We start from the raw sequence: 22,149 nt of genomic DNA, 5'->3' as shown, positions 1-22,149 counted from the left end.
TCCTGCACACCCCTTATTGGGGGTCAGGCCTGTAACTGGGCACATGCTTTGGCCTAACCAGGAACCTAATAGTGACTTCTTGGTTCATAGGTTGATGTTCAACCACTGAGTCATACTGGCCAGGCTCCCATTAAAATCTTTAAGGTGAGAACTCGCTGTTTCTCCTAACTTCACCATCCAGTTACAACGAAACTGGAGGCCTGGTGCATGAAATTTGTGCACGGGGCTCGTCCCTCGCAGCCACAGTGGCTTACCTCCGCCCTTGCAGCCCCGGCTTTGTCTAGAAGGTCATCCAGAAGGACGTCCGGAAGGACATCTGGCTGTCTGCTCTAATTAGCATATTATGCTTTTATTATTATAGATAAATTTCAAAATTGCTCCATCATGCACATGTACATTTTTCCTAATTATTATTTTTTTAAATATATATTTTCTTGATTTTTTAAGAGAGGAAGGGAGAGAGATAGAGAGCTAGAAACATCGATGAGAGAGAAACATCGACCAGCTGCCTCTTGCATACCCCCTACCGGGGATGTGCCTGCAACCAAGGTACATGCCCCTGACCGGAATCAAACCCGGGACCTTTCAGTCCGCAGGCCGACGCTCTACCACGAGCCAAACCGGTTTCGGCCATTTTTCCTAATTAAATACAGCTAAATATTCCTAAAGTATAACTCCAGTTTTCTGATACAATGTGAAATTTTCCTGAAATTTCTATGAAACTTTATAAGAATAGAAATAGTAAAGTAAATCAATATATTGAATTCAATAAATAGTATTGTTAACTGGGAAAGCAATTCTATACTAGAACAAGTAACTACCTTTTATAGATCTAGAGAATGATAAAATGAACTTAACTAAATATTAAGTTAAATGTTGTAACCATCATTACAACATTTTAACTTAATATTTTAAAGTTAATCAAGAGATATTTTAGAATCTTTTAGATAATTAACACTAGAATTTCAAAAGTCAATTACTATGCTTGGGATGTTTGAAAAATATAATTCCTATTAGATGCTCTTCTATTGAATTGAATATTAAATAATAGATTTTATTGTGCAAAAGTCAAGGAAGAATGCAGACAGTGAGGCAAAGCAGAATAATTTATTGTGCCACCAATTATAATTTAATGAAATAAAACAAACAACACTGAATATGTATTTTCTACCTCTACATGAGAATAACTGTGTAAAATAAGAAACTAACTATAAAAATGTTATATCATTTAAATAAACTTCCCACAGATAACCAAATATGAATATTTATACTAATAGGGTGGAGACTTATTTAAAAGTATGCGGTCATATTAATATGCTAAATCCCCAAAAAAGCTCTCCTCCCCTTTTAAAATAATATAATAGCCTATACATTTTCTGATTATATGTATAGGAAAATGTGACATAACACTATTGTTAAGAAGAACTAAATACAATTTTATCAGTGTAAAATACTATATGTATACTGAGCAACCACAGTATTATGAGTCATTTTAACAGCAGAGTAATTTACAGGGTTTAAAATGACTACAATTGGATGAATTTTTCCAAGTAAAAAAAATGTGACTCAAACAGTGTTAAAGACTTATATCTGCCAAAACATCTTTCAGCACCTTGATTTAATTACAATAATCTAATTGGGGGGGGGAAATTCCAAGGAATAAAGAATTCTGCTAGTGAAAACAACACTAAAATAGTTGTACATATATTTCTGATATTTTAGCAGTGAGTTTTAGTTCCTTCTAAAATCTTGAAAAGGTACATACTATGAATTTATTTAGTTCACACACATCACATTTTTTAAAATGTCGCCAAGTTAGATGAATAAAAATATATGCCAAAAAGTTGTATTCTACAAAGAATATATTTTTAATTTTTAGCCACTTATTTTACTTAACACTGTTTTTTTTATAATTTATATTAACATAGAAATGTAAAATTATGAACTTGGAAAAACTCTATGAACTTTCCTCTTTGTATTTCCAAGGAGAAGTGAAGAACATAGGAGAATTTAGAAAAAATGATTACAACACTTCTCACCACCAGTAATATCTATTTAAAAGAAACTGTTTTGGTTATTTATATAACAACAAAGGGATGCCTAGAATAATTTATATTAATCTTAGGACACAAAATACCTTTTTACATTTTGGTTAAGAATTATCAAATTATCCCTCAGTCCATGTATGTGACAATGCCCTTTCTGAGGTGTTTATTCAATAATCCAAGAAAACATCCTGTCTCCTATTTTGTATTGTTTCTAGCAAAATAATAATTCTGTGCAGGCTATAAGGTCTGCAGTTAAAAATAAAATAAAAAGATGAACAGAACTGGTCACTAAATAATGACATTGTGTTCTATTGAAAAACAACAACACACAATGTAGAAGATAAGAATCCACAAGTCTGTGTTTAAATAAACATTTTAGAGGTAGGCCTCTATCATTCGAAATATCAATGTTACAGAAAACATCCATAATCACCCTGCATGGAAAATTTACCTTGCATGTCCTTTCATTTCTTGAACATTTTCATATGTTTGAAACAGTTTGAACTATTTCAGCCTCATAAGTTTTAAGTCCAATTCCCATTTATCGAATTGGAAAAAGTAGCAATTTTATTTTGGGAAATGAATAGGGAAAAAATTGGATAAGAAACTTGGTTACTAATGATCTCATATAGTTTGATACAGATGTTACTTTCCTATGAAGTCTAATTAAAAAAAAAAGACCTCTGAAATATATTCAAACAGAATCTTTTTACATTTAGAGATAAGTGAACACTCATACCTGCAAATGAAAATACACATACCCCTAACATCTGTCTTTCTGAATATTTCTCTCTAGTCTAGACTCAACTTTTTTGAGAAAAAAGGGGGGGAAAAGAATAGAGCTTTAGGAAATTATATTCCAGTGTTTTATCATACTTTAAAATGTTTCTCTCCTTTAAAATGCGTAGGACTAACTTCGAAAAACTAAATCCCCCATGGAGTACGTAAAATAGTAACAAAATCTTCATCATCTACTACTCCTATACTTAGACCTTCATAGTAATCTTCAAATTCACCATATGACACTTCATCAGACTTGCTGCAGGCATCTTTTAACGTTTCCAGAAAAGATAATTTGATTTCTTCCTCTGTGGAATGGCCTGCAAAATAGTATCAATGATGCAACGATCTCCATAAACGTACAGGAAAATGACTATAGATAGTAAAAATACATAATCACCTTGTAAAACCTTTTCAACAATTTGAAATCTTATGGCCAACTACCCTGCAATTTATTTAAGTATTTTCTTGCATGAACTAGAATTTAAGGATAATACTTTAACACACATTGAAAGTATCTTTTAAACTTCTGATAAGGTGCATCCTATTTGTATGGGCAAAATAACAGTTACAGCTGTTGGTATTCTTGTATTAATGTTTTAAAGGACTCTGCTTCATTCTCATTAAGAAATCATTTCAAATCATTTCAAATATTTACATGCTGTTAACACAGTGATGTAATGTGTGAAAGGCATGTCTCATTCAGGCATTAGTTATTTTGTCAATCAGTTACTCATGACTGCAGCTAGAAAAGCATTGCTGCAAACACAAGATTCAAAGGCTGATGGAAATGTTTGTGGAAAACCTTCTATTTTAATCTCTGACATTAAGTAGGCTATTTCCATTGGGTTATATTAGATAAGATTGACTTTATCCTCTAAGAAGACGCTATTGAGAATCATATATGTTAAAAATTTTAATTATTTAGTTTATTATTTAAAGAGAGAACATAAAATATCCAATTTACCCTTCTTAAGATTCATTTTATTTTTTTTAATTCAGAAAGAAAACAATAAGCTATTTAAATAAGTAACTTTGATCATATTATGGTCAGTTAGAGGGGGAGACCGATCACTCTTTAATACCATTTTCTTGGGAAGCTTCCACTGATCACCCAATGCAGTTGCTCCATCAAAGAACTCTGCTCACTAACTTGTCACCCCTTCACTCCCTACCCTCCTGGCACTGATCTATTGATACTCTCAGGATCTGAGAATAGAGCAGGAAAAAAGACATTCATTAATTTTTTTATTTTAAAAAAAGAAATTAAAAAGATGAAAGGAAGCTATAGATGGTCAGGTAATACACAAAGAAAATAAACAGAAGCCCATATACAAAAGCAAAAAAAAAGGGTTAGAAAAATCTGTGACTCTATAAATCATTTTATTTTTTTAAATGTATTGTTTTATTTAAGGATAGTTGGTATAAATAATTTTAAGTCTCATTTAAAATAACAAACTTAAATGAGAATGCCACCTTAATTGTTTGTCTAATAGGACAGACAAAATTATGGTCAGAGTTGGATCTTTTTCAAGCACTGGAGGTTCTATAAAGGACTTAGATCACAGTTCATTCAAACTAAAAGAATAAAATCTGCTTTGAATATCAAAATGTTTAATGTCTTATAAAAACATGTATAAGAAATAAAGAACAGTGATTATTTTTTAAAGAACAGGTTGAATAAACAAGGACTGAATAACTGTGCCATACAGAGATGGTAATATAAAACAATAAAGTAAATTTGTGATTGAATGTTAGTCAACGATAATCAAGATCTAATCTATATAAAAATATATACATGTGGGCAGAGGAGATTTCTCTCTGTTTACCATCCATATTTTTAACAATTAAGTTTTCACACTATTTTTTTTCTAAAATAACATTTTTATTTAAATTTGTTTCAAATATTCAAGCAATTTATACATCCTTTGTATTCCCACCCAGAAAATATCCACTCTATCATTTGTAACTTTTCTTTTGCTTCTTAGTATTTTTATAAACAGCATTAGGTTTCTAATACTAGTGCATAGAAAAACACTTGATAAATTCCATTTCTATTAAAGCTGAAAATACTTTTTAAAATAAATTGAACTAAAAAGAAAATATTTCCTATAGTTAAATTAAATTGTCTGATCTAAAAACATTAATTTGAAATTATTAAATTTTAAACAATATATATCCTAAAGATATATATGTTTATAAATTATAATTTGTAATGATAGATGTAGCAAAAGGGTGTTTTTTGTTTTTTTTAAATAACAGATTTTTCCTCTTTTTAAGATTATTTGGTTTGCTAGCTTATCCTCTTCAATATGAATGCAAAAACAAGGTATGCAATTACTTAAACTAACAAAGGTTTATCCCTCAACAAAAAAATGCCCTCACAAGAATTCACCAACACATAACAAACAAACACAAACAAACAAAAAACTGGAGCTACTTAAGCAATTTAATTAAGATTATCAGAGAGGAGAAGATAAAAAGAAAAATACGTGGTATTGAAAGCGCCTTATTTTGAAAAATGTAAACTATTTTGTTCTTATCTTTAGTATGACAATTTAAAGGAAAAAAAAGCAGGGGATGGCATAGATTTTAAGGGAAAACATATATACTACAGATAACTAAATAATATTAGAAATTCTTTTTTAGCAACTGTAGTTCATTTAAAGTCATTGATAAGCAAATTAGGCTATTTTGACCTGAAATGTATTATTAAAAATTGGGAGTCCAGTAGTGATTATTAGCCTAATTATTAGCCTAATCTTCATACAAATTCTTTTTTTCTCACTTCACAATTAAAAGTAATAAATAAACTGTTTGCAAGGGTTAATAACAGAAATAAACTAAAGTAATTATAGTGTATCTTTTTAATATTAAAAAAGGAAAATTCTAGAACAATAGCCTTCTGTACTATTTATCAGTACATAATCAAAAGTATGAATTAGAAAGAGATTGTTCATTAAATATAAATTATGAATAATCAATAAACATACAAAAATATGTTTAATCTAATAATCAGGGAAATGCAAATTTAAAAAATATAGCCTATTAAATTGGCAAAAATCTGAGGTAAAATAAAATCTCCAACTAATGGCAGTATAATCTGGTATAGCTGTCTTACAAAGCATTTTGGAAGTATCAATTAAAACTTGAAATGTTGATATTCTAGGTCTTGATATTACCCCAAGAAAATAGGCCAAATAAACAAACTCATTATTCTATTGATTGCACATCAATAAATAGAAATTAAAAATCTTCCAATAGAAGACCAGCCAGGTAGATAAGTTTTTACACTATTTTTTGCTAAGAAATGGGTAACCTGCACTCCATTATAATATACTGACTTTTTAAAAGATAACATGCAGCAAATAAAAATAAGATAGCTCAACATGGATTAACTTAGAAATAGTTCTACAACATACCCTATATAATAAAAGCTTAATATGCTAAGTGTCTGGTCGTATGGTCAGCTATTCAATCAATCAAAGTGTAACATGCTAATGATATGCTAAGGCAACTCAACTGCTCACTATGACGTGCACTAAACACCAGGGGGCAGACACTCCAACTGGCTGGTTAGCTTGCTTTTGGGGTCCAGCAGATAAGGACTGAACAAGATAGGCCAGGCATGCCCTGGAGCCCTCCAGCAGCCCCTCCCCAGCTGGCCAACTTCCTGTATCCATCCACAGTCCAATTGTGCATTAGTGGGGTCCCTTGGCCTGGCCTGCTCCCTCTTGCAATCCAGGCTAAAGGACAATCCCCCCAGTGCATGAATTTGTACACTGAGCTTCTAATTGTTGAATAAGATAGCAAACTACATAACAATATGTTTAGTGAACAATCATGAAAAAACTTCTAAAATTATCAGATATTTATAGCACATATAAAGTATGATTGAAATATATGTACATATTAGAAGCCCAGTGCATGAATTCATGCATGGGCAGGGTCCCTTGGCCTGGCCAGACAGGGAGGAGGTACCACGGGAGGTTGGCCCCAGCAGCAAGCTAAACAACGGCTTATTCCGTAAGGAATTGGGCTCCCTCTTCCCTCCTGTCTGGGTCTGGGGTGTAGGTGAACTAGATTTGTTCTGTCAGGATGCTAGCAGCAAGGTCTGGGTTAGTGTGTGTCATAGCTACTGGCTGGTCATTCTGGTAATTCTGGTCATTCTGGCCGTTTGGTCATAACAATAGCTTAGGCTTTTATATAGAGAGATTAAATAATAGCAATTGCTACCTCTTTAAAGGGAAATGCAATGTAAAGTGGCCAAATGCTTTCTATATAGTGAAAAATTAACTTATAAATCTATTATGTATTTATAAGTGAACTTTTATTATATAAAGTCAGAAGAAATATAGTAGGTAACAAATCTCTAGAATTACTTTGAGATGTTCTCTATATCTTCAAATTTTCATACACACACACACACACACACACACACATATATATATATATATATACATATATATATATATATATATTCATTATATATGTTGCTCTACACTTAGAGAAAGACATTCCCTCATTCTGCCTTAAATATTCAAGTATAAGCACATTCAGAGAACTGCACATGTAATTATCTATTCTCTATATCTATTCTTTTATTTTTTACTCAAATTCCTTAATAGCTGAATAAGAAATAAAGGTTCAATCTTGATTATAAACATTGAAGAAAAAATAAGTAGGTAATAAACCTGAGAATTTTTAAATGAAAGTCAAAGAGCTCTCACTTTTTTAGTTAAAATATAATTATTTATTCCTCCCTAATGGCCTCAGGTCTACATTATAAACTAATATTATTTGAAGATATTACTTTCATTAAGTAACATTTTAGAAATCGAGTGGATTTTTACCTCATAATAATTACCTGAAATTACTTGAGGGTGCTTCTTTGCACAATAGCATTTTCTTATGTCTATGATAGGCACACTGCCAGTTTTGTTGAAATCTAGTTTCATAAAGGCCTAAATAATAAGAGAAATGTTATTTTATTCTATAAAATCATTAGACATGCAAACCTCATTTTTTATTCTGCAGTAGTTATTTATAAGCCTTAAACAAGACAATTTAAAAATACTAAACTGATGTATGAAAGAAGCATCATGAATGCAAGAAAAGAAGGCATTGGAGCAAAAATATAAGGTGCTTGTAATAGTCTTCTCCCAGGGCGTTCACACGGCCATCCATCAGTCTGTGTTATCTTTGGCCTAATCTCTTCTTTTTACTAGTATAAGGGCACCAGTCATATTGGATTAGAGCCCACTTGAATCATTCCATTTTAATTGAATTACCTCTTTGATTTTAGTGATGGAATATTTGGAAGTCACTTTTAAATCAAGATAATTCTGGTAACTTGTCTTAGCCATTTATCAGTTTCATGTGAACCTTAAGCTGGAAGTTACCTGAGAGGAGTTTTACCTAACGTGTGTGCAGAGGAGGAAAGCCAGGGCAACGGAGGTTAGGTTACTTGGCCAAAGTCAAGGTGCTGGAAAGTGGTAGAACTAATACTTGAGTGCAGGTTACCTGTGTTGACCCCGAGAAACAAGATACCTGCTAAGAAGAGCTCCTGGTGGCTAACTGGTCTCAAATGTGTAAATAGGACCTAGCAGCCCTTTCTAAACAGGGCCCTCACACAGACCCTGCTTCAGGGAGAAGCCCGCCCTGAACTGCCGGCCCACCTGCACTGTGTCCTGCTGTATGAGCCCGCCCTTATAGAGGAGTTCCTGAAGTTGTGTTTCAACCAATAGGACTGAGACTTGCCCTGTTCAATTGGAACTGTGCAGCTATATCCTCATTAGCATCTTATTGACCATTAAGATAAGCTCGCTGACCAATCAGGACACTGATTTTTGGACCAGCCAAACTTCAAGGGTTTGGAGTTCTCTATTGTATGAGGATGAACTAATTGAGGTCCAGGGGCAGGGCCTTCTCTCTCTATAAGTCCGCCTTCCTCTGGCTCAGGGAGTACACTTTCCCTTTCTGTTGAAGGCTACAACACTTGCCCCGGCTGGAGCTGAAACACTGAAGATGTCACATCAGGTAGAATGAAGCAGAGCTCAGAGCCGAGTAGAGCAGGCAGACTGACAGGAGCAGAGCTTTGTGAGAGGGGCCTCACCCAAGGGCCACCTCTGAGGACCATCTTGCAGCCACGCTGTTTCACACTTGGGCTGTTTGCACTGGATAAAGTTTCCTTTTTCACTGACCCCCAAGTTGGGGATTCCTGTTGACAGCGAATTGGTGCCAAGGTTCGCATGAAACCAATAAGTGGCTAAGACAAGTTACCAGAATTATCTTGATTTAAAAGTGACTTCCAAATATTCCATCACTAAAATCAAAGAGGTAATTCAGGTAAAATGGAATGATTCAGGTGGGCTCTAATCCAATGTGACTGGTGCCCTTATACTAGTAAAAAGAAGAGATTAGGCCAAAGACAACACAGACTGACGGATGCCCATGTGAACGCCCTGGGAGAAGACTATTACAAGCCAAGAAGAGAAACTCCAGGAAAAACCAAACCTGCTGACACCTTGATCTTGCACTTGTAGCCTCCAGGATTTACAGCCCCCAATCTATGGTTCTTGTTATGACAGCCTTAGCAAACTAATACAGCACTTCAAAACTCTACTTTTGTCCTCTATTCCAAAAACCAAGATATCGGAGACAACTCTCCAGTTTCTACTTCTGATACTCAAACCTATCACCAGGATATGTGAAGCACAAATGAATGCAAACATATAAACACTATGAGGAGAATTTGTTTGGCTTAAGGCTTTTATTGTGCTTTTGGCCAGCAGAGATTTGATATTTTTCTATTTGAGATACAGACACTTGGATATTTTTTCTATTTGAGGTATAGACACTTGATGTAATGTCTATACCACTTTATACAGAATAACTTTGTTCAGTATTAGGTACATATACACTTGATATTAAGTATGTAAACAAAAGAAAAAGAAAACTGCATTGCTCAAAAGTATGTTCTAGAATGCTACCAGAACTGGAGTAATACGTGGTTCCCTATAAAATCAGTACTCCTGTTTTTTAATTCCAATGTAACATAATCATTTCAATCTTCATTTTAACAGTATGCTTATTATAAAAATAAAAATAAAAAAACAGAGAACCACCTTAGTCATCCTAAGGTAACAGGTATTGTGTCTTGACCATGGAAACACAACAAGAAGAATTTTGCATGTATTATCTCATTCAATCCTTATACCTGTGAGATAAGGGACTGAGGTTCAGGATATTTAAAAACACATATAGTCACATAGCTAGTAGTTTATGGAGCCAAAAATTTATGGAACTAGTAATTTGTGAACCAAAATTTGATTCAGATTTTATTTTCCTTTTATATTATTTTCCTAAAACAAATGCATAGATTATTTAGATGTATCCTGGGAAAGTTATATTTGTATTATATATGTTTGTTTATGATTTATTAAAATCAAGATACATTCCAGATAAAGGGATTTAGAACATTTTCAAGGTAATTCATTCAAGTCTTATAATAAGGAACTTAATCTATTAAAAGTAACTATTTAAAGCCCAGCATGTGTGGCTCAGTTGGCTGAGCATGTCCTATGCATTAGGAGGTTACCAATTCGATTCATGGTCAGGGCATATGCCAGGGTTGCAGGCTCAATCCCCACTAGGGGGCATGCAGGAGTCAGCCAATCAATGTTTCTCTCTCTTCAATGTTTCTATATCTCTCCCTCTCCCTTCCTCTATCTGAAATCAATAACATATTTTTTGAAAGTAACTGTTTAAAAGGTTACTTAATAAAGTTACCTTTCGAACAAATGATTTTCTGTATTCATTCATTTCACCAATAATGGCACGTCTGAATTCTCCGTAGTCAACCTTGCCACTGCCATTGTCATTCAGAATTAGCCATGAAGACTCAAAATCCTAGAAATAACGCAGAGACCAATGACTCTTACACCTTCGGTTGTGCATGACCACAAGATAATAGTATTTTGTTACATCTTTTATAGTCCTAAACAAGAGAGAGGACTTAAGAAAATTCCCTCCAAAATTATATTCAAATCCAATCAAAGGCACTGAGAAAGCTATTTAAAGAAACTCTGTGGTAAACAGTTCTGTAAATGTAATAATCATTTAAGAATGACAATAAGACACAAATTGTCTTTTTAAACTCATTTTCTTTCCATGCAAGAATAAAAAGTGTTTATTGTTTGCTTAGTTTGGGACACTTAATTATTTTTACATATTATATCTGTGACAATTGAAAAATCACTTCAGGTTCTGGAATGCCTCCAATAGCATTAGAAGCAGTAATTGCATTTCTGCTGATCTTCAGGCTTGAAAGTATAAAGCATAATATTTGAATGATTCTAATACTATTCCATAATTTACAGCATAAGGTGTTTTGAGTAAATCTCTTATGCTAGTTTGTTCATTTTACCATTGCCACTTATTGCTTTGATAAATGCACTACTTAATAGAATATTCTATTTCCAGAGTTCCTAATAACAAAGGAATCACTCCATGAGATTTTCTTAAATTCAGGTTTCAGTTGTTAGCTTTAAATGATAATGTAAATAAAACATCTGACAAGGTGACTGACAAATAATAGTGAAGCAGGATAGTAAGTTAAGAAAATTGCTTGGCAAGTGGGCCGGGGAAACGGAGACAGACAGCTGAACAAGCTGGCCACGCAATTGACAGCCAGATGCAGAAGGTCACCAAGGGTAGGGAACCCAGGTGCCTAGCCATGAGCAAAACTAGTGCTGGATCTCACCCCCAGGGTGGCCTTCCCTCCCCTGGCATATGGCTGGGCATGGGATTTAGACCCTCTGACCTCTCCCTAGAAATAACTGTATTTCTGCTCCAGAAAAGCAGCAAATCCAAGCAGGTGATGCCAGGACCAGCTGCAATGACTAGTGACCCCCCGCCCTGGCCCTGCCCAATCATTAGAGAGACCATGACTCCGAAAGGTCACACCTGGAAAAGCTGATGAGATCTCCCCTAAATCCCCAGCCTTTAAAAACACCCGCAGAACAAAGGGCCCAGAATACTCCCTCTTCCTGGGAGCATGTCCTCACCTTTGCTCCCCCTCCGTCCCCACCTTCTTTCCTCTCAGACATGCATCTCCTACATTTAAAGGGTCCCGAGGAGACCTGCAACCAGGGGGAGCAATGGGCAGCAGCACCAGCTCATCTAGGGCTCACCCCCTGCACCTGTCTCCAAGGCCCCTTTCCTCTGACTCCCCAGTGAGCCAAAGCAGCCCTACCTACTTTCCTGTTGCTTCTTGATCCTAGGCTCTTCCTTGTTTCACTGCCCCCAGCTGTCGTAAATGTACTCTCAAAATCACCTGGACTTGTGTTGTAAAACCTTTCCTGCACCAAGTTAAGAACCCACACACTATCTGCTGGCCCTGAGGCAGACCCACTTGGACCGGGTCCCCTTTCCAATAATAACAGGTCCTCAAAAAACATTCTCTTCTACTTCCTCCTAATTTTTCAAATAAAACTTCAGTAAGAAAAACGAAATCTCAACAACCCATACATTTGTTTGTCTGCCTTAATGACCTATACATGATACAGACTTCGAGTGTCTAAAAAATGAGTTTTTAAGTGTGAACTCATAACTAATATGGATAGGAAAAAATGAATTTGGTAACCCAACTCATGGAATGCTAGATTTAAAAGACAATGCTTGAGGCTTAAAATAAATAATTCTCGCCAAAAACGGTTTGGCTCAATGGATAGAGCGTCTCTCTATCTCTCTCCCTTCCTCAATAAAATATATTTAAAAAACAAAACAAAACAAAATAAATAATTCTCAAAACTTGAGTAAGTTACCAAGTATGGCAACAAATTTATATAACCCCCAAAATATGGTACAGAATGAAAAATTATAATTAGTTGAAGAAAACTGAGGTTTATTCAATGATAGTTGAATTAAGTTATTTATGGTGCATACCAATTTTTTCTCTAGGTTATTCAATGCATATCTTTATGTAGCCATCTCTGCACAAATAAATACATTTGTGAAAGATGGCTGCATAAAGATATGTATTGCAGCATTTATTATAATAATTATAAATTGGAAATAACCAATAGAAAAGTGGTTAGTAGCCGGGACCGGTGTGGCCCAGTGGATAGAGCGTCGGCCTGCGGACTGAAAAGTCCAGGGTTCAATTCCGGGGAAGGGCATGTACCTTGGTTGCGGGCACATCCCCAGTAGGGAGTGTGCAAGAGGCAGCTGATCGATGATTCTCTCTCATCGATGTTTCTAACTCTCTATCCCTCTCTCTTCCTCTCTGTGAAAAGTCAATAAAATATATTAAAAAAAAGAAAAAAGAAAAAAAGAAAAGTGGTTAGTAAAGCAAGTTTTAAAAGAAAAGGTTATTTTTTATATGTTAAGTATTTATATGTTATTCTGATCTTAAGATTTTTTAACTTTACTTTTATCTTACAGTATTACAGATGTCCCCCCTTTGCCCACTTCCACCCCCCACCTTCCCTCTGACCATCTCCACGCTGTTGTCTGTGTCTGTGGGCTATGCATATATGTTCTTTAGCTAATCCCTTCACCTTCTTTCATCCAGTCCCCACCTCCCTCTGAGAGCTGTCAGTGTTCAATGTGTCTATGCCTTTGTTTATATTCTTATTTTATAGCCATTTAATTTTGCTTATCATTACATGGCCAGTCTCAGTGATATGGCAGGGGGGTGGGGGGATGAGATAGGAAATATTATCTACACTAATAAAAGAGAAACATGCAAATTGATAATACCTCTACCACGTCCACAGGCTACATCCACAAGCCAATCAGGAGCGAGTATGCAAATTAACCCAACCAAGATATCTGCGGCCAAGAAGCTAGTAGGAGACTTGGGTTTTCCTGGTGATGGAGGAAGCCAAGCTATCTGGTCTGCCCTGGCCTCTGCTCAAGGTTACCAAGTTTCAATTAAAGAAGATAAATAAATCTAAGATACCAGGGCCTCTGCTTGGGTTGCTAAGGGGCATGACCAGCCTGCAAACCACCACAGGCCCCTCACCCAGGCTGCCTCACACCCCAAGGGAACCCCCACCCTGATCCAGGACACCCTTCAGGGCAAATCAGGCCCCCACCCATGTGCCAGGCCTCTATCCTTTCTAATAAAAGAGTAATATGCAGATTGGCCATCACTCCAACACACAAGATGGCTGCCCCCATGTGGTCAAAGATCCTGCCCCCATGTGGACACAAGATGGCCTCCACAAGATGGCCAGCAGGGGAGGGCAGTTCAGAGGGACCAGGCTTGCAAGGGAGGGCAGCTGGGGGTGACCAGGCTGGCAGAGGAGGAAAGTTGGGGTGACCAGGCTTCCAGGGAAGGGCAGTTGGGGGAGACCCGGGCCTGAAGGGGAGAGTAGTTGGGGGGACCAGGCCAACAGAGGAGGGCAGTTGGAGAGAACCAGGCCTGCAGGGGAGGGCAGTTAGGGGTGACCAGGCCTGAAGGGGAGAGCAATTAGGGGCAATCAGGCTGGCAGGGGAGCAGTTAGGCATCAATCAGGCTGGCAGGTGAGTGGTTAGGAGATGATCAGTTTGGCAGGCAGAAGAGGTTAGAGGCAATCAGAAAGGCAGGCAGGTGAGCAGTTGAGAGCCAGCAGTCCTGGATTATGAGAGGGATGGCCAACTGCCCATTTAGGCCCGATCCCAGTAGAATTGTGCCTAAATGGGCAGTCGGACATCCCTTGAGGGGTCCCAGATTGGAGAGGGTGCAGGTTGGACTGAGGGACACACACCCCATGCATAAATTTCATGCACCAGGCCTCTAGTTTAAAAATATATGAGAATAAAAGAAAATTTACTCATATTCTCATAAAATTTTCTGTTAGATGCCTTGCACAATTTTTGTTTTGTTTTTATTCCTGAATCTAATCATAAAAATTTAGCAAATCAACCAAAAAGGGAACTATTGTGGTGATGCAGAAAGAGTACTAGACTGCATGTTCAATATGGCTCAGTGGTTGAACTTCGACCTATGAACCAGGAGGTCATGGTTCAATTCCCAGTCAGGGCACATGCCCAGTTTGGGGGCTTGATCCTCAGTGGGGAGCATGCAGATGGAGCCAATCAATGATTATCTCTCTTCATTGATGTTTCAATCCCTCTATCTCTCTCTTTATATATGTACACATATATAAAGAAAGAGTACTAGACTGGCCTGAATTATCTAGGTTCTAGTTTTATCTCAGTTATTAATTGCCTGTGTAATTGTGGATAAAGACACCAAGGTTGCCCTGGCCGGTAGTGCAGTGGTTAGAGTGTTAGTTCATGCACCCAAGGGTCTCAGGTTCGTTCCCAGTCAAGGTGTGCACCTGGTTTGCAACTTTACTCCATGCCACTTATTGGGACTCCTGCCCCCAGTTGGGTTTATTTATGGGAGGCAACCAGTCCATGGTCTAGATTTCTCTCTCTCTCTCTCTCTCTCTCTCTCTTCTCTCTCTCTCTCTCTCTCTCTCTCTCTCTCTCTCTCTCTCTCTCTCTCTCTCTCTCTCTCTTCTCTAATATCACTAAAAATAAATAAAGAAATAGAGCAGGAAATAAGAAGTGCCCTGCAGCCGAAATCGGTTTGGCTCAGTGGATAGAGCGTCAGCCTGGGGACTGAAAGGTCCGGGGTTCAATTCCGGTCAAGGGCATGTACCTTGGTTGTGGGCACATCCCTGGTAGGGTGTGTGCAAGAGGCAGCTGATCAGTGATTCTCTTTCACTGATGTTTCTAACTCTCTATCCCTCTCTCTTCCTCTCTGTAAAAAAATCAGTAAAATGTATTAAAAAAAAAAAAAAAAAAAGTGCCCTGCATCTGCCCTGATGGGGTTTAATTCCATTTGCAGGCACAGACAGACAATACTTAAAAAGTAGCATAAAGAAAAGAAAATGGGTAAATGGTAGAGAGAAGACCAGGGATCCCGGGACCAGATGAGTGCTCCTGTAGATAGAAGTGTCAGGGCTGTGCTCTCTGTAGAGAAAACTATGGTCTGAATAATGAGAAAATCCAGCATGCAGAGGTCTAGACCAGCGGTCGGAAAACTGTGGCTCTTGAGCCAAATGCGGCTCTTTGGCCCCTTGTGTGTGGGCTCGCATACAGTGCAATTGAAACTTTGTGGCCCATTCGCAAAGTATATTTTTGGCTCTCAAAAGAAATTTGAATCGTTGTACTCTTGATATTTGGCTCTATGGACTAATGAGTTTACTGACCTCTGGTAGAGGAAGGTTACTCCACAGCAGAGCAACAGCATGTGCAAAGGCTCTGGGAGTGGGGACTGGGGTCATGAACAATTTGTAATTCCTGGACAGGCCACACTCCCTCTCCCCTCCATGCCTTCACATGTGCTTCTTCTTTCTGTGACTGATCCATTGTCTGAGCCACACCCATCCCCTCCTGTCTGCTTAATTCCTCATGTTCAAAATTCAGCTGGGATATGTTCTCCTCCAGGAATCCTTCCATGATCTTCCCTATAACTCAATTTGAAATTTATCCCATGTATTCTGAAAGCATGATCTACTTAACAGATATCATTTTGTAATCATTTTATCTTTCTATCCTTTTATTATGAAGACCTTTAAGGATAGAGCATATCTTTCAGAGCTCTGGATAATGGCTAGTTAATATGCTCTTAATATACAGAGTGTATGCATTTGAATTATGTAATAATTATATAATTATTACACTCTTTGAATTATTATAAAGTCAGTGTTTATTAACATATAGTTCATTTTCAAAATTTAAAATAATCTAGAGAAATGTTTTTTTGTTTGTTTGTTTGCTTGTTTGTTTTTTGTCAATGTCTATTTTCAAACTGGTGACTGTTCTGGTCCAGGGACTGCTGATAACTCAAAGCAATAAAATCCCAACCATCAAGAATCATTTTGTTAAGTATTTATGTGCCCTCAATTCTTCGACTATTGCCGGTTTTGTACCATAAACTTTATATTTTATGTATTCCCATAAAACAAGTCTAGAGACACTTTAGGATAAATTTTCTTTGTTCAAAGCTTAGTCTAGCTTCAAATCAGTTAAACCTGAGGAGTGAAAACTGAGTTATTAGCTGTTAAAGTATACATTTGGGGTGGGAGGGAACCCACATATATATATATATATATATATATGGTAGAGGAATGAATGTTGAAATTTTAAAAAATCAACAGGGCTTATTACCTGGTGGCTTAATACTAATAACAGGGCATAAAGAAGGAGACAAATGAACTACTAAAATTTCAATAGAGAAGTGAAGAATATCACCTAAGAATAATAAATCATTCACGCAGTGAAGTATCTGTATGCATACCTTTTCAGACATTTCTAAGTGAAAGGCTTTTAGGGCTTGCTTAAAATCTGCTTTATCTAAGAGTCCATTTCCTTCCTTGTCCATTTGTCGAAAGTATTTTCCCATTGCAGTCAAAATACGGACACCTCTTTTATGCAGCTGTTCTTTTAGCTTATCTGTTTAGGAAGAGGAAAGAAGGAAACTAGTACTACTTCCAGTTCAAAAATTTATCTCATGTAAGAAAATTAAAGTTGATGTAACTGATATGAGTAATCTCAACCAAATTGTATGTATGACTGACAATAAAAACTTTAAAAAATAGAATCCTTTTCATAAAGAAGGTTATAAATAGAATTACATGCAAATATACCAGAACTATAGCACCACTGTGTGGTGAAAGTGTTATTTTTTAAATATAGGAAAACGTTTCACTTTACCAGCATGAAAATAAAATTTTGTTTTCTAGGCATCCTTTTCCTCTAACAATCCACATTTTTTTTTTTTTTTTTAAATCTCCTTCCTCTGTTTTTGTTGTTCAAATGAATTACAAAATTGACATCAGGCAAGTCACTCAAAGCAATGAAATCCCAAACACTCAGTTCAAATGTCTAAAACAGTGCAGTTTTCAAATGAAAACTTCCATGTGAAAGAGCATCCAGCCTTGGAGTGTTACTCTGTACTGATACATTGAAAGTAATCCGTTCTTCCAGGAATTCATAAGAAGTTATATCTTAGGCCCCTTGTATTCTCTTTGTGAGTCAGCGATTTCACTTAGTGCAGTTTGTGCCATTTCAAAAAAATATAGAGAACTTTACTAATAACATAGTTACTAAATAAAATATGTAGAGGAAGTAAATGCCACTAGACACAATACTGACAAATATTGTATTGACTACAATAGAATAAACAATGTACAAACAATGACATCAAGAATATTTGAGACTTCAAATACCAATTCCGACCACTTTAAAATGTTTCTAGACTTCTTACTCCGTGATCATCTTTAAATTATAAATCAGGGTTTATCAAAATTCATAAATTATATGATGATTCTCTATGATTACTTCTAGACTATGAAATTCAACAAAAGAATTATCTGAGCCTAGTATACTGTAGTAGTAGATTAGACTTTAGAAATAAAATTTGTAATATATGTTAGTATCCAAAGCCTACATATATTACATCAACTATGTAAAGTTAATAAAATCGATTATTTTCCCCATTTTAGAGAAATAGGTACAAGAGAATTTCACAATTATATGTCTACTAGAGGCCCGGTGCACAAAATTCAAGCACGGGGTGCAAGGTGTCCCTCAGCCCAGCCTGCATCCTCTCCAACCTGGGACCCCCCCCCCGCATTTAATCGGGCAGTCGGACATCCCTCTCACAATCCAGGACTGCTGGCTCCCAACTGCTAGTCTGTCTGCCTTCCTGATTGCCCCTAACCACTTCTGCCTGCCAGGCTGATCACCCCCTAACCACTCCCATGCCAGCCTGATGGATGCCTAACTGCTCCCCTGCCAGCCTGTTTGCCCCCAACTTCCCTCCTCTGACAGCCTGGTCACCCCTCACTGCCCTCCCCTGCAGGGTTGATCGCCTCCAACTGCCCTCCCTTGCAGGCCTGGTCCCTCCCAACTGCCTTCCCCTGCTGGCCATCTTGTGGTGACCATCTTGTGTCCACATGGGGGCAGGATCTTTGACCACATGGGGGCAGCCATCTTGTGTGCTAGAGTGATGGTTAATTTGCATATTATTCTTTTATTAGATAGGATAGAGGCCTGATGCATGGATGGGGCTAACTGGTTTGCCCTGAAGGGTGTCCTGGATCAGGGTGGGGGTTCCCTGGGGTGTGGGGTGGCCTAGGTGAGGGCCCTGTGGTGGTTTGCAGGCTGGCCATGCTCCCTGGTGACCCAAACAGAGGCCCTGGTATCTGGAATTTATTTACCTTCTACAATTTAAACTCTGTAGCCTGGAGCAGAGCCAAGCCTCCTGCTCACTCTGTAGGTGCTGCCATTTCTGTTTGGTTCTATGTATCTTCTATAATTGAAACTTTGTATCCTTGAGTGGAAGCTTAGGCCAGCTAGGGCAGGCAGAAAGCTTGGCTTTCTCTATTGCCAGGGAAACTCAAGCCTCCCTCCTGCTCTCTGTGGCTGCAGCCATCTTGATTGGGGTTAATTTACATGCTTGCTCTGATTGGCTGGTGGGCATGGCTGGTGGGTTTAGCAGAGTAATGATTAATTTGGATATTACTCTTTTATTAAATAGGATTGAATGACAGCATCCAAACACATCTGGCTCCCAATCTTACATCTTTTCTTTTATACTAAGCTACTATAAATCTCTTTCTGATGTCATCTAATGCATAAGACAAATATTATATTATAAAATTAGCTACTTGATTCAGTTCATGAATAAACCCATATTGCCTCATTCTTTCTAAGTGTTAAATTCATACTTCATATAGTATTATAATAGTTATTCAGTTAGATAGGATTATTAAAGTAGAAGAAATCTTTAAAATATTTGTAAATATATACAGTGTTACCCCAAAATCTATATATACCCTTTAGCAGCTGATAGCTCAATTTTGAAAATGAAATGTATTTTAATAAAAACTGCCTTTATAATTATTCAAAGTATATGTATGCATTTTTTGGGTCACCCTATATATGTATGTGTACATAATTAATTTACAAAAAGATAAGCAATTAGAAAATATAAGTCAAGTGCCATAAAACTAAGAAATACCTGAAAAATACTACTTTTCTACTTTCAAAGAAAATAGTTAAAAATTTAAAATACTTGAGAGTAATGATACAGACCTTGAATGGTTTTGAATACCAGCCTATCCTTGGCTTCTTGACTGGTTGTATCATCCTCATGTTCCACAGGATCAGTTCTGCAATTGACATGTACACAATGATAAAAATACACTACCTTTTGTAACTCTGAGCATGGAAACTCTGAGGTCTTCCCTGCTCGAGGCTCAATGAAACTCTATTAAAGTTGGAAGAGTGCCTCGAGAATAATCAAGTCCCACCTTCCACCTGCTGATTTAATCCCTGGGAGGATTAAATATGCTAAATCAAAAGCTAAAATCCTTAAAACCTTCCAAGAACTATCTTTAAGCACTATATTCATTTTTATGGCCATTTCAGTGTTCTTTTAAAATAATTAAAACTATTAAACTGAAAAGCAGTTTTACCTCACAAAGTATAAAGTGCTATTTTGGAAAACGAAAAATCTATTCATTTTGAGCCATACAATACAGTGAATTATATTTACCACTAAGAAATACAGAATAGCATCTATTTACCACTAAGAAGCACTCAGCAGTAACAATAGCATATATAAAAAATAATTAATATAAGTCAAATTAATTTAAATGCCTTTTTTGTCCATAGCATTATTTTTACATTACGGACATTAGCAATCAATGAACACTCGTAACATGTAGGACCCAAGACACTTTTAATGCTATAAAAACAAAACATCACACTAAAATGTGGAGGAAATTATTAATATTGTACTGTATCTCATCTTTTAAATGTTATTTCTTTGTTAGCATTTTATAAAATAAAAATGTTATAGCAAAGGCCAATTGATAGTTTCTTTAACATAAAATGGGACATTTTTGTTCTTTGCTGATTGTACTGTTTCCACACATGGAGTGTGAGGTAGCACATAAAACAGAGAAATATAGCTATGCTTTGTTTTAAAAAATATAAATCTAACTAAAGTCAAAATGCTTTGGGATTTAATTTAATTTTAAGATAATAAATAACAGTGTTTTCACTTTCCTTCAAAATGACAAATACGTGTTTGACTTACCTGAAATAAACTGAAGCTACCGGATCAATATTTGTGATTCGAAGGATAAGTAATGTGTTTTCTTTTATGCTTTCTGGAAGTCTGAGATGATCAGAACTTAAAAATGTCAAGTTTGCACCCTAAAAATAATTAACAGATGAATTACTTAAAGCTTATAATGTCTAAAAGAAGTAAAATACAACTAATACTAATTTTAAATATTCAATTTTAACTATGTGACATGGTATACTTTTATAATGATTTTTTAAAAGCATTTTAGAGACCATTTAGAAGTCACACAGGCTTCAATAATAATATAGGAAAATAAAGGAACTAATCTCCCAATCAATCTCTGAATCAGAATAATCATCTATTTAACAATCCATGTAGAAAAATAATGTAAGAACTCCATCTTCATAAGAATCTTAGGAAGAAATGACAAGATATTCAAATGAAAATAGAGCTATTGATGCACAGAAAGAGGTGCTGCAAACTGATGAACTGTGACGGACCAATCACACTTTTTCAATTAGTCTTTTGATAACAAACATCACTTTTAAAACCTACTTTTAACCTAATTTGAACTTAAAGGTTTCAATAAAATATTCCTATCAAATATACTTGATATACTCAGAAAATTGTTCTTATTTTGAACTCTAAGTCACTCATATAAATATGGTCAGGTGGGAAGTTTAATTTTCTCTCTTAAAAATAATGTAAGAGCCCTAACCAGTTTGGTTCAATGGATAGAGCATCAGCCTGCAGACTGAGGGTTCCCAGGTTTGATTCCAGTCAAGGGCATGTACCTTGACTGAGGGCACATCCCTAGTAGGAGGTATGCAGGAGGCAGCTGATCGATGTTTCTCTCTATCCCTCTTCCTTCCTCTTTGTAAAAAAAAAAAATCAATAAAATGTATTTGATTGATGTTTTTCTCTCATCAATGATTCTGACTCTCTATCCCTCTTTCTTCCTCTCTGTAAAAAAAAAAATCAATAAAATGTATTTTTTTTAAATAAAAAATAAAAATAAATGTATTTTTAAAAATACTTTATTAAAAATAATGGAAAAGATTTCTCTCCGCTCCTTTTCCCTGTAACATTTACCGTATTTTTCGGACCGTAAGACGCACCGGACCATAAGACGCACCAGTTTTTAGAGAAGGGAAATGAAGAAAAAAAGATTCTGAAACAAATAGTGTCCTAAAATATTTTATGTGCATTAAAACCCAA

General features: G+C 36.2%; 1 protein-coding gene across 7 annotated transcripts in view; it reads right to left on the bottom strand.

Moving 5' to 3' along the window:
* Window positions 1-1,087: 1,087 nt before the first annotated feature.
* The window catches only part of CAPS2 (calcyphosine 2), a 53,041-nt gene continuing 31,979 nt past the window's right edge, over window positions 1,088-22,149 (bottom strand). For 6 of the 7 annotated variants that reach the window (XM_084876305.1, XM_084876308.1, XM_084876310.1 and 3 more), the window contains 6 exons: window positions 20,941-21,059; window positions 19,932-20,008; window positions 17,131-17,285; window positions 10,620-10,739; window positions 7,696-7,792; window positions 2,931-3,148 (listed from right to left, as the gene is read on the bottom strand). In XM_084876305.1, the coding sequence (XP_084732431.1) occupies window positions 2,973-3,148; window positions 7,696-7,792; window positions 10,620-10,739; window positions 17,131-17,285; window positions 19,932-20,008; window positions 20,941-21,059 (744 nt within the window). In that variant the 3' untranslated portion in view covers window positions 2,931-2,972. Of the gene's footprint in view, window positions 3,149-7,695; window positions 7,793-10,619; window positions 10,740-17,130; window positions 17,286-19,931; window positions 20,009-20,940; window positions 21,060-22,149 lie in introns of all 7 variants that reach the window. The other variant, XM_084876309.1, reaches the window with a different exon arrangement.

The sequence above is a fragment of the Pipistrellus hanaki genome, assembly GCF_964339955.1.
Source record: "Pipistrellus hanaki genome assembly, chromosome: 3".
Lineage (NCBI taxonomy): Eukaryota > Metazoa > Chordata > Mammalia > Chiroptera > Vespertilionidae > Pipistrellus > Pipistrellus hanaki.
This window is presented reverse-complemented; position numbering and strand designations above follow the sequence as displayed.